We start from the raw sequence: 14,203 nt of genomic DNA on the forward strand, positions 1-14,203 counted from the left end.
GTTCACTGACTGCATATTGGGTGAACACGACATGAAATGTGTGAATGGTATGGCCACAACAGACCGATGCTGTGCTAATTGTGTTTAGAGTTTTGCAAATGTGACAACTGTTTGGACAAACGCTTGTTAGCGACTGTAAAAAACTGTAATGGATCAGATTACATTTTTTATTTCTCTCCGAAATCCGATCCAGTAATTTACGTCAGTATCGGACCGATACTGATACGTAATATCGGATCGGTCCATCTCTAGAATATACATCATCTCTAGGCATGGGACTTTTGGTTCTGGAAGCCATCTTTGGTTGCATGTTGTTAAATATCTCAATGTGGATAGCAGGAATGAAATCTTGAAACCATACAGTGCCATTTGATCACATGTAATTTTTTTATTAGCCATTTAAAAGCATATCTAAATTTTTTTTAACAATGACCAAAAGACATAATAGAAACTTTGAGGAGAGGTATACACTTGATACAATAGAAACCCCCCAAAAAGTTAGCAGACCAGTCAATGTTTTTTCAAAGTGGGGATTTTGTGGGTCCACATAGCAGACCAAGAACCAAACTGCAAAACCTCTCTCTGCCACCTGAGCCACAGTCCCCTAGTACAGCAGTCCCCAATCTTTTTTTGCGCCACGGACCAGTTTATGACCAACAATATTTTCACGGACTGGTCTTTAAGGTCTCGCAGATAAATACAACAAAATAAAACCAGTACCGGTACAAAAAAAAAAAGGAAAATGTATTCATAACACACGAGAAAAGACCCAGGGAAACCAAGTTAATGATAGATTTAAAAAAAATAGCGATAACCATATATTTCACATCCGAGACTTAACTCCCCATATGGAAAAGAAATAGTAAAAACTTATATGATTTACTCTGGAAAGTGGCCACTTTCTCATTACTTTCATATATTGTTTTAGTAAGCATCCAAAACATACAAGTTTCATTTATATAATTTTTCAAGGGATCTTATATCTGTTTTCACTCTTGTATGCTTTTCATACAAGTTTCACACAAGACAGATACAAACTTTATAAGATTTATATATATCTTTTCCATATGGGTCTCGCTGCCCGGTATCAAACGACTATCGGTCCGTGGCCCAGGGGTTGGGGACCGCTGCCCTAGTATATTTCTCTTATATACAATTGCTCTTTGTGCTTCTGTATTTCATGTGTAGTACACTAGTCTGCATGTGCTTACTTTCTGTGATGTGTTTTGCTTTATCAGTCAGCTTGGTTATGAATAAAATCTTCCTTCCTTTCCTGGAATCACGTTTCTATTGCAGCTACCATGGGACCATAGAGCGCCTGCAGGCGGTGCAGTTTAGTGTCAGACTTTTAGAGTCCTGAGAGTATTGAACCTGTTTAAAAGTTCAAGGTTTGTCCATCCAGCCTTTGCCGTCAGATTGCCTGCATGGTGGTCGATGTTAGAGCCTCAGTGGGACTCCGGTTTGTGTGAGGCAGCAGTGATTTAATTGAAATGGAGCTGATTTAATTTGGTTGGAGCAAAGTCTAAACCCTCTGATTGATTGGGAACTGCTTCTCCATTCCCCAAAAGTTATACGGGCATCTATCACTTGTTGTGATGGCAGCTTTATGTGTTTCTGGCACAGTGTCAAAGGTGGCACAGTGAGCGGACTTCAGATCATTCTGACAGACTCATAGAAACAAAATGGAGATCAAGTGGCTCAAACTGCAGCTCTGGTTTCTTTTTGCTGCTTTTGTTGTTGTTCATTCAAATGCACGCATCATTTATTTGCAATGACCCAGGGCTGCAGCTATTATTTTTATTAGCAATTTCTCTGTTGATATATTTCACTGTTGATAGTTTTGTCCTTCAGCTTCCAGAGTCCAAGATGACATCTTAAAATATCTTGTTTTGTCTGACTAACAGTCCGAAACACAGTGATATTTGCTGCACAATGATAAACAGAGAACACCAACCAATTGGAGAAGCTCAGTGAATGCTTGGTATTTTTTTGCCTAGAGCAGTACTTTTTGACATTTTAGGAAATGCATTTAATCATTTTCTTGCCAAGATTTGGATGAGAAATTTGATGGTACTATTGTTTTGTCTCTACAAAGCCACCAACAGCTCATAGACAGTCAGTGGTTCAACTTAACAAAAGGCGCACTGGGAGTCTCACTCCAACCTGGCATCTCTTCAGAGGTTATGAAAATTGCACCTTGAAAACCAATGAGTTAAGAGAGCATATTTTGCATGTTTAATGTGGAAGGCCCCATGCCCTGAAACGGTTTTTTTCCTGAATTCACCTGGTTTTTCTGACACAAACCAAATTAAATCTACTCGTTTTTACACCTCATTATATCTGAAAGTAAAACAAGCAAGATATAAGTTATTTTAATTTAGAGTGAGTCATTAGTGTAAGAGACTTTGAGGTTCATTCACCCTCTTTTTTGCTTTAAACAAAAAAAGAGGCTAATACACTTATCAGTACATTAATTCTTATGAGCAAATGTTGAAAAAATAACATGATCATGAAGCTGTTTTATTTAAAAAAAAAATAACTTAAGGGCAGGTCTATCGTCTACAATCTGTTAACTAATATCATGTGTCCATAAGTAAAGTGTGGGTGCTTGAAAAGTCCCTCCTTTTCTTTTTCCTAACCTCTTTTCCTCAACCTCGATGAAAACAACATTGAGGTGAAGGAAAGGTGAGTAGAACTGGTAAAAATTTGCAAAACAGAAGAGAGGTGCACTGAGAATGTGAACGACCTTCACTCGTCTCACAGTAATTTCCTCTGATTAGTAAGTCTGTCCAATAGCCTATAACATTCAATACATCTTATTTTCTAATATTTACCTGCTGTTATCCAGTGTAACTCTTTTTCACCGCCCTGTTTAGGATTTCTGTGACTGCATTAAAATTCTCTCTATCCATCACTTATCGCAGCTGACCTCAAATAAAAACGAAATTATGATAATCCTAAAGGCTGCAGTACAGCAAAGGACATTCATGCAAACTGATTATACAGAACCTTAAACACACTTTAATCACTTAATAGAGCTCATAATCTTCTGCTGGGAGGTTAAGAGGCAGTTGTTAAAACCTCAAAATATATCTGCAGGTAATGGCATGAAATGGAAAAGGTAGTTACAGTTAACATTTACATACACTTTGTTTATTATGTTGATTATTTTCATGAATTATCAGGTGGTCCTTTGTTATGAATTATGGAACTGCCTTTTCTCCTCCCTTTTAATAAAGCATGGTCCCAGGTCTCCTCTGCTAAAGGAAGCAGTGAAAGAAGCATTGAAGCTTCGTTTACTTAGTATTTGGATACTTCGAGGTCACCTCTATCAGTTGGGAACTTCTGTGATTTCTATAATCACTGCTATAGAAGACTTAAAGGTATGAAAATCACTAATAAATATATTAGAGATTTGCTGCTGAGTGTCAGGTGGGTGCATAGTGGGATACTAGCTGTTATTAGGCCACTAAATTGGACCTCTATTATTTATTTTTCTATTTATCACTTATCCAGAAAATTTTATAACTAGCCATATGGTTAGTTATACTAGCAACCCATCCAAGAAATCTTTTACCCGGTTTTAGTGAGTTAAATAATAATATTTCATTTTACATTGCATTGCACTAACTATCTGTTTCTGTGATATAAAAAATACTATAATATATACTATGCAGCATGCTAATCAAGCTGGCTTTTGCTAATAACTTAGCACAAGGATGAATGTCGGATTTGGGAAGAGGTATAAAAGACTAATAATTTATGTGGTGGACTGTATATTTATATTTTTTATTCTTTGAAAACCAGCTGTTGTCAGCTGACCTGTACTGATGCCACCTTGAGGTTTTCTGGTCTTTTAACCAAATACATTCTACAATACAGGCAGATGTTACATGAGACATCTAGGCTGCTTTCCGAACTCCAGGCAATGTAAAACTAATATAAAGGTGGAATTTGGCAAGTTTTACTAAAGATATAATACCAAAGTTTTTCTAGAAGAAATTCCTAGCATAACTGGAAACCTTGGCAGTTTTTTAGAAAAATACTCTACATTAGCTTTAGTTTTAATGGTCAGTGAGACATGATGAACTCTATATGTATAGAGTATCTGGTGTAATCTGATAGAAATTTCTTCAATTTGCTGATCGTTCCCATAAAATACGTTTTTAATTCTTCGAATGGCATCTCTCACTTTTATATGTACCAAACTGAGCAGTGACCATGGATGTAACAGTCTGTTGTGTACCAGTGCAACATAATCCATCCATTAGCCTTCTCTTTCTGACCTTTGAAGAATGTAAAATCATAAGTAGAGCTTGCTAGATGCTGAAATACTGCAATCACAACTTTACTGACATTTTTATGAGAGAATGACAAGGATGAAATGCGAACAGTAGGTGGAACCATGTGGTGACTTAATGGTCTCTGTGGGAGCAGCTAAAAGGTCTCCTATGCTGCAGAACACAAAATTGAACTTGCTTGAGTTTCTTATGCCTTAAAATTGTTATTTTACTTAATAACTTGTTAGTTGAAAGCATTCCAAAATATCAGCAGCTAAAATGCTAAATTAAAGCTTTAAAACTGGATTTCACTAACTAGTGGGTAAAATCTATTTTTGTATATACAGTAATGTTTTGTATCATGAACTGTACAGAATAGCACAACATCACCCAGTTATTTTTGATGGCAAATCCAAAACCTGATTACTTTACAATCCTTATTTTATGTTTTGGAAATTACATGTCCCATTTTCTTTCTTTCTTTCTTTCTTTCTTTCTTTCTTTCTTTCTTTCTATCTATATAATGTGAATTTAGGTACTAAACCCATATATACATTACAAGAGTCTTTGCTGAGTTAAAACTTCAAAGAGGAAGGAAGACTTTTTTTAAAAAAAATAAATGTATGTATGTTTGTTTTTATCCCATTTTCTGAAGTAACTTTTTACTTTGTTACCTATTTTTAGTGGTAACTTGCTGATTTATTTGGGACTGAAGTTGATTGAGTAATCAATTTTTCATGAAGTAGAAAAGCAAGTTGCACATGAATACAGCACGCTGCACTATTTACTTATTTGTTACATTTTTAAATCCTCCCCAATTTCTCATGTGAGATGATGAATGAATATAAATCCTTGGAAATACACAGACTGCAAATCACACTTACGCATGAATAATCCTTTCATTGTTTTTTCTATAGTGATTCATTACTTTGGAGATTGGCCTGCAAGTGGGGCTATTCTTCGATGGTCTATTAGGATTGTGAGTAATTATCCCTTGGTTCCTCAGTTCCTTACAGACAGAGAGAGAACTCCCGGGAACCACATGACGTAAATCAAACCCCCAGCAGAATAATAGCCAACAAGCTACATCTGAAAACGAAGCCCTCACCACCATAAGGGAGCACTTTAGGAGAGAATATTAGCTTAGTCACACAATAGTATTACTGGGCTCATTACCCACAGTTATGCACGGGATGTTCAGTATGTATTTCCTATTAATCATTTCAAAAGTAATAGTTCGGTGAGCACAAGTTTCTTACATTACTCATTACAGTGCATCACTACCCAAATGTTGGTAATAAACACTTGTCTGATTCCAAAATAAATTAGCTCTACCTGGACTGTTTTTACAGTGCAACAATGATCTGGTGCTGGTGGTGATACATTTTTGAGTCCTTGTTGTGTAGTGTTTGAGAGACTGACAGTCGAGGCAGAACCTTATAAAAGAGTTCATCTATGTCATCTCAAAGAGAAGATGGCAGAGATAATACATAAAGTTCCATTTTATTGAAATGCATCCATAGGTATTGTTCAAGAACACATGAAGCTAAGTCAAAGATTTGTAAAACATCAGTCATGGTCGCAGCTAAAAATAAAACTGCTGTTAGAACAAAACAGTGTGAGGAATGACAGGAAATCTTACCACTCAGTTTGGCCATAGATTATCATCAACCCCACACCCAATGCTCTCCTTTGCACTGCAAAAGGGTCAAAATGGTGTGAATGGGACATCCGTCCCATCCAATTGTTACACTTCTCTCTCCTCTATGAACAGGCGTTACAAATAAAATCTATAATAGACAAATTTGTCTGCTCCATGTTTAGAAATTGTCAGAGCTCTGTTACCATTATTTTCTATAAGCATGTTTTACAATTACCTCAGATTTTGACAGATTAATTATTATGCAAGTGATGACTCACACAATGAAATAATGATCAGATGTTTTAGAGGGTAAAAACATTAATTAATTCATTTGTAGAAACACAATTAATTTTGACTAAGAGGATATACATGACCAAGAATGTTCAAACTGTATACAACTGACACAACTTTGACACAACAACGTCATTTGTTTTTACTGAGAGTCCTTGAGTAACTGTCTCCCTTTTTTTCTTTTACCCTTTCCCTTACAGTGATGTACAATAGCAGAATGTTCTTTGGTAGAAAACTAATAGGACTACAGCGTTAGAGACACAAATAAGTCCACTCTCATTTAGTCAAATTGTTAATCTAAAAAAAAAAGTCACCCACCCTGGCTTACACAATGTCAAAAAACTTGTCATTTTGGTAATTGCCACCATTTATTCCACGAAATAAAAGCTTAATTTTGACACATGAATTAGAGGCTTTTGGTGAGGTACAACCCATCACTGGTTAACAAAAGTGGTCAGACAAAAAGTGCCAAAGCAATTGTTAAAACAGTAAAACAAGTTTTGAAAAATGTAGTTTATGCTGTGATCATTTTTTCTGTTTAGTTTTACTAACAGCTCAGATAGTAGAAAATGTCACCCTGTATGAGAAAAAATATAAGCTATAGGGAAATTGTAACTTTGAACGTTGGTGCCCGCATAGCATGAGCAACACTGAATGCATAAACATGCTCTGTCTATTAAACAATGCTTTGTTACAGATTTATGTGAAACTAAATATATATATTTAGTCCTAACACCCCCACGTCCATGCTGATTTAATCTGTAGAAGGTTTTTTTAAAAGTTTATTTAATTAAAAATATAAATGAGCAAACGTTTACTAGAAATATAGCTGAAAACATGAAGCCTATAGAAAGGTAAGAAATTACTGACTGTACATCTGAACATATACAAATAAATACACAAAATAATGTTTCCCTTTTTTTGGCCGCATGTCTTAGGATACATTATTTGTGTATTAGTAGATGATCATTTCTTTCTTTCTTTTATAACCTTTGTGTTTTCTACTAAAATCTTTTGTGTTTACATCTTTAATAAAATAAATTTAGAAAAGAAAACTATATTAATTTATACCAGTAGAGAAGTTTTGACCAAGTAAATGCAACACCATTATATAGAGCACATTATGACAAGCCAGACAGCTACACATCTTGCTTGACTATCTATATTTTTATTGCTGCCAAACCTCCAGTCCACATGGACAGTCCTGAATTTGGAGTCATTTGTTGTCTTATGATCTGCCAAATGAAAGCTGGAGCATTTTAGCCTGCAGCAAACTAATGCTAATAAAACTAGCTGTTGCCCCATGTGATCCATAAATCAGTGTTAAAGCTTTAAACAGAATTGTGTTTATCAACTGCTGTGAAATGCAGACTTGAATTATTTACCTTGCATCACCGCATCATGTGGAGGTGTTTCAGTCTTTGGGTCTAAACATCTTGGCCTTGCAATATTGGTCATTTTTTCTAATGGTTTAGATGTTTAGAAGGTGCTCTATGAAGGAATTAGTCTTTAATTGGTCAATGAGTTAGCTTAGCCTCTTTTCCTTCTTGACCTTGACCTGTTTTTTTAACAGTTAGGAACATCGATTGATTCTGAAATTACACTAAGACCTGCGACAGCTCATTTCAAAATGAGTAAATGTTTCGTCCTCAGCAGCTGCTTGTGAAACCACTTATCCTTGTTCTGATTCGCTGTGCCTGTTTCAATTGATTTTGATCTTGTGTTTACATGAATGATGCCTTATTAGACTTAGACGAGTGCTATTGATTGGTCGTGTAATTGAAGCCTTCTCCCTTTTATTACTGCCTGTTTTTCATTTCCCACAAATACTAATCCTACTGATAGGGATTAATACATATCAATAACACAGTGCCGATCCCTCGTTCATGCATTGTTGCAAAAAAGAAAAAAAAATGTTAGCAACTGTGATGGAAGTGTGATGCATTGGCTTGGTTTTTGAGCTTGGTTTCTTATGTAAGATAAGATAAGATAAGATAGAACTTTATTAATCCCTCGGGTGGGTTCCTCTGGGAAATTCGATTTCCAAAAAAGCACAGCACCGACAGAAGTTACAGAGTTATACACACACACATATATATAAATACAGAGACAATATAAATAAAATATACGAAGGGGATAAATAGAATAAATAGGAATAAAAATAAAAATACAAGTGAATTGCACATTTCAAGTATTGAGTCTATTGCACCGTTGACTATTTACAAAAGTATTGCACAAAAGGTATTGCACAGTGAGGTGAAGAGGCACTACAGCTTAGTTGTTCCCTCCTTTGTCCTCCTGTTTCCCCTCCCTCTCCCCTCCAGAGAGGAGTTAAACATGTGTGAAAGCTTGCAGCTTATTAGACATAATAGTCTGTCACTTCATGTTGGAAAAAAAATAATCCTTACATTAGAGTTACAAAAGTCTCACTGGAAAAGTTGCTGAAGCTACAGCATGACTACCTATATAAGAATCTGTTGTGTTATACATTTATTAAACATCATTTACTTGATGATAATTTGCATACTGTGATAAAAGAAGAAACACGGTCCAGACCAAATCGAAATAATAATTAAGCTTCATTTTATTAAAGCAATAGTGTATAACAGTACTTAACCAAGGCACTTTAACAAATCGTCAGGTAATTGCAAGCAGCACTGGTGAAAAGCAACACTTCAAGTCACAGTGCAAAAAGGCAGGTGAGAGAGAGGTCAAGTAAAAACCATCGATTAACACGCTTGTGGACGTCACAGCGAGGGCAAGCTGCACATGTAAGGGCACAGCCCAGATAATAAAAGCCAGCTCCTGGTTGAGCAGATATTAGATGATAAGACAGGTGAATTGTTCTGAGTGACGCCAGAGGCCCCTCGCAAGCAAAACGATTCTTTCAAGTCCACAGCCCTCTCAACCCCCAAAAGAGTTCAGGATGTACTTCACACACCATTACGCTCAAAAACAAGATGGCAACCAAGCGTGCAACCTGTCAGTTTTGCCCACTCACTCATCCAGGTATTGTAGAGAACGGCAGCTTGCTTTATTTCTGTTTTTTTATTTTTTCTTTAAATAGAAATTGTTATAATTTGTGCATTTTTAGAGCAAAACTGTACAGGATCTATACAATGGCTTGGGCTTTTTACATTTTTCAAATCTGCATAATGAGAAAGTGGAAGATTTTTGCCTATTTTTATACATCAGAAGCATATAACTCTTGTGTGATGTTCTTTTGGCCAGTTTGGGGTGGTAGCGGTAGTGGGGGGTATCTTGTGGTAGCTAAAAAGCTTTGAAGTCCTGTTATATGAGGAGCCAAAGCCTAGAGGGTGGGTAATTACACGCAGATTCCTGCAGTGCTCCACGTGATCTCAAAAAGCTTGTACTCCACTGCCCTCATGAACACACACATCAACTCAAAGTGAAAGGAACTGGCAGATTCTTTGAAAAGCACAAAAACAATTAATCCTACTTCCAAAAACACCATGCTTATACACAAAAGTTTAGCTCTATATTTACTACATTGATGGCACAGAGCTGACTCAGACTCCAGTAATAAAACTCCATCCATGCATCTTTCTAACATCTGCCCTTACCACTCTAGTGAAATTCCTGGGTCACAAAGTCTACAGCTATGGCCAGCTTCTCTTCATCACCTTTGCCTCTGAGACCCCCGAGCTGCTGCCCGACCACATCGCCCTGGTCCTCGAGGGCTCTGGAATCACTCTGTCTGCTGACCTTTCATCCCAACCAGTGCTTGGTTGTCACCCTGGCCTCACACCACGGCACTCTTTCACCATCAGGTACAAGACCACACTGAGAGGTTTCATAATTTTTGAGTGTTTGAATGTGTTCTAGTTTTTTGTCCCTCTAGAAAATATCAAAGTCTTAGCTTGTATGTTGATATGTTTGTTTTGCTTTGAATCTGTGCATCTCCCTGTCGCCTGAGTCACAAGAGTATATCCTATTCAGTACCGATTACAGCTCACCCACGTTGACTTTGCTGTCACCGTCCCAGCAGAGTGTCAGGATATGAACGCGGTGATGAGCCAGCTACCTCATGCGCTGGCTGTCATGTAGATCTGGCACACGTTGCGTTTCCATTTTTACATTTTATACATATAGCAGATGGTCTTACCTGCAGTGACATGTAATATGTGGAGCAGAGAAAATGCATCCAAAATTCACAAAAGTGATACTGATAGTAATTCTATTGGGGTCAAAAGGTTCAAGGTTCAAGGTTCTTTATATATATATGTATAGTATAGTATATACATTGGGTGAATGTGCAGTAGTAGCAGCAAGCAGGTGAATTCTGTACATTAATATGAATAGACATCTGACTATTTTACAGGATAGACGATATAAACATATTTAAAATTAAAGGAATTGAAATGTACATTGTGCCTTGGTTTAGTGTCTGGAAGAGTCCTGTCTCAGTCAATTATAGATGAGTGTTATTTTGGTCTAAAATCATTGGAAAGAAATCAAAGAGTTAAACAATTAAAAACTATAAAGTAAGGCAGAATCTTGTGGAAAAAGGGGACGTTAGTCCACAAAAATAGAAAAGCCTTGAGAATTTATCGAGTGGAAAGAGAGGGCATATGAGGTATTTCTTTAATAGAAGAAACTTGTAAAAGTCGGATGTTCTGGCTGGAGTAGGGAGGTCACTCCACTATTAAGCTCAAGGAGGCAGAGAAGGGGGGTCGGGCTGGAAGGATGACCAGGTCGTAGCATGGAAAGGAGAGCTAAGTGGATTATAGCAACAGCTTGCAGAGCACTGGATGGAGTGTAGGGTGTGTCTATAGCCTGGAGGTAGAGCGTGTATGCAGACAGTAGTGGTCCCTTTGCAGCCTCACGTGCCAACACCAAGGCTTGAAATTAGATACAGGCTTCCACACACAGCTAGTGGATGAAAAACATTATTGATTTCCAAGAAGAAAATTGGTCTGTTGAAGGAGCAAATAAAAACAGTATATGAAAATGGTCACATAAATATCAGAGACGTAAACCTAAGTGAAACCTAAACACTGTAGCTCAGGTGCTTGGATTGATCCCTGAGTCCTCCGTTCATGTGAAGGACTGGTATACTGGTATGCATCCTTCTTTTTTTTCCTTTTTTTGCCACATATTGATACTGTTTGAATAGAAAATAGAAGTGCTGTATGAATGTGTGCGATTGGATGAAAAAGACTTGTGATGGAAGTCAGTTTGAGTGCTCAAATTGAGTAGAAAAGCAATATATAAGTATCAGATGATTTACAATTTCCACAGTATTTGGATATGAGCAAGTGATGATCCCAGAACAGGAAAAAACATATATATTTTCACAAGCTGTAAAGTAAGGCTTGAGTCATGATACTGAAGCCTGCCACCATAATGACTTAACAGTAGAAGTAAATCTCATAAACTGAAGTAAGAAACCATCTTGAAATTGTGTGGAAGTAGTTTAAAGCATTTATCTCCACTCATACATGCGTTTATATTGTACTGTCTTGACTCCTTTTTGAAGGGAGCCTCTCATGCTTTCTTCCACCTATATACATTTATCCTGGGACTCCACTTCTTTCCACTTGAAACTTCACCAATGAAGTAAATTTCACATCACTATTAGTCACGTTTATCCATCCATCCATCCATCCATCCATCCATCCATCCATCACTTATCTGGGTATGGGTCAGCAGAGACACCTAGACCTCCAAGGTGTTTGCAAGTCAGCCAGAGATGTAGACTCTCCAGTGTGCTCTGGGTTGTCCTGTGGCCTCCTCTTGGTAGAATGTACTTGGAAAACTTTGCCTTTCAGGGGGCATCCCAGTAAAATGCAGAACCAGCTAAACTGGCTTTGATGAGGGTCAGAGTGTAGACTTACTGGTAGTGGTGCAACGGATCACAGTTGATCCGTAATCTGAACCGATCCTACTCCACGGTTTGGCACGCACGTGATCCGAAGATTCGAAAAAGAAGAAAAAGAAAAGTCTGTGTATGGTGCGCGTGGTCAGTCTGTCAAGTGATAGTTATGGCCGGCGCTGGTGGTCCAAGTGGAGGAGCAGAGGAGTTTGCGGCATTTAAACAGCCCTTTGCTGCCCAGTCCGACCGGGCTAAAGCTATTACAAAAGCTACTGGGGTGTTTAGCTGCAGACGGGAGGCCGTATTCCGTTGTGCAAAACAAGGGGTTTAAACTATGATGAATGTGCTTGAGCCACGCTATGATATCCCGTTGCACATCCAGCATGTATGAGCAGGAAAAGTTTAAAGTTGTGGCTGAACTGTCCCAGGCATCTTCTGTTGCCCAACTACAAATGGGTGGACCTCCAGGTCAACGGAAAGCTACGTGACCATGACAGCTCATTATATCACAGCGGAGTGGTAGATACAAAGCCCTGTACTGCCCTATATTGCCCTTAATTTGTTTTTATATAATTGCGTGGAATGAGTCTTGAGTTGAATGTCTTTAATAGGCAAAAAATACTTAAATAAGTTAATAGGTAAATGTTAAAATTTTTTCTTTTTTTGCTGATCCAAAAATTGATCCGATCCGTGACTTAAAACCGTGATCCGATCCGAACCGTGAGATATTGTTGCACCACTACTTACTGGTAAACTGGCAGCTTTGCTTTCACACTTAGCTGTCTCTTCATCACAGCAGACTTGTACAGCATCCCCATGACTGCAGGTGCTATGCCTAACCTCCAACACCTGTAGCAGCAAATTGTTCACAACCCAAAGTGAGCACTCCACTTTTTTCCAGCTGAAAAACAGGACTCGAAGATGTTAATTCTCATCCCAGCCACTGGGGAGTTGCATATTTCCCAGTGCAAACTGGAGGTTATTGCTCAGTGAACCCAAAGAATCACAACCACACCCAAAGGAACATACTCCAGGTCCATAAATCACATGTAGACTAGCTGGCAAGCTATCACGAATCCTTGAATATTCTTAAAGGGATAATGAGCTGGTCCAGCATTCCAGGACCAGAATGAAAATCGCATTGTTTTTCCTGGATCCAAAGTTTGACTATTGGAAGAACTCTTATCTCCAGTACGCTGGCATAGACTTTCCAGCATGTGATGTTCTGAGGAGTGGCTGAGGAGTGCGATGTTCCTGAAGCTGGAATCTATCCTCTGGTTCCTTTTCTTTTCAGCTCCAAAGCATGTTAAGCCTTAAGGAAGTCAAGGAAGATCTCATCCACCGGAGGTTACTTGCAACCATTAATCAATTTCAGACTTCTAAAATAGTCTTGTAAAAAAAATAAACAAATTTAAATACTTCAAAGAATTATAAAGAACACAATACAAGCATTCCCTTCACAGAAAACCATTTTGTCTAATGAAGTACAAAGATTTCAGTGAAATGTTACTTGCAGCTTGCAGTTCCAACTCTTTAACATCTCCCTTTATAGATGGAACAGCTTTGTCTTTTAGCATGAACCTATCTAAAGCTACAGCTTTTTCGGGAGGAACTGTGCTGCTCTCTGGCAGGAAGCACCATGCCCTCCTGGGTTTTAAATGCACTTTAGAACAGCACGCAGTAACACTACATATGAGCAGGCAGAGGGAGGTTTGGGGTCTTCACCGTTCTGTTAACCGTCGGGGCTGGGAGGAGGTGCTGGCTGTCAGATTGGGGTCTGGGATGCGGGGCCTCCCTGCTACTGCAGACAACAAGGTGGTCTGCTTTCCTCCACCCCAGAGAGAAGGGTTACATCTCCTGGGTCCGAGTACGGTTTGCCCCTCTGGGGGCGGGGGTACCTGGATCTCCTCCATACCTGCTTCTTGCCCTGGGGGACGGGGCTATGGCTCCCCACACTCCCTAGCAGATTGTTACATGGAGAAACCTTTTGAATACAAGCATGCTGATCCACACAGGTGTACACACAGGTGTTCACAGACACAAACTACACCTTTCTTGGCTGCTACCTCAAAGAACATTGTGCGCTGTTGATCTTGCGTGATGCACAATAGCATGTAATATTTAGTATCTACTGTTAGCTAGTTTATTGTGATG

At 38.3% G+C, this 14,203-nt stretch overlaps 1 protein-coding gene across 1 annotated transcript in view; it reads left to right on the forward strand.

Moving 5' to 3' along the window:
• lamc3 (laminin, gamma 3) overlaps nt 1-14,203 on the forward strand; it is a 145,956-nt gene that overhangs the window by 71,126 nt on the left and 60,627 nt on the right. The window contains 1 exon segment of the mRNA XM_082542337.1: nt 9,806-10,004. Coding sequence (XP_082398463.1) covers nt 9,806-10,004 — 199 coding nt within the window.

Source organism: Aulonocara stuartgranti (genome assembly GCF_965226115.1).
Source record: "Aulonocara stuartgranti genome assembly, chromosome: 7".
In the NCBI taxonomy this organism is placed as follows: Eukaryota; Metazoa; Chordata; class Actinopteri; order Cichliformes; family Cichlidae; genus Aulonocara; species Aulonocara stuartgranti.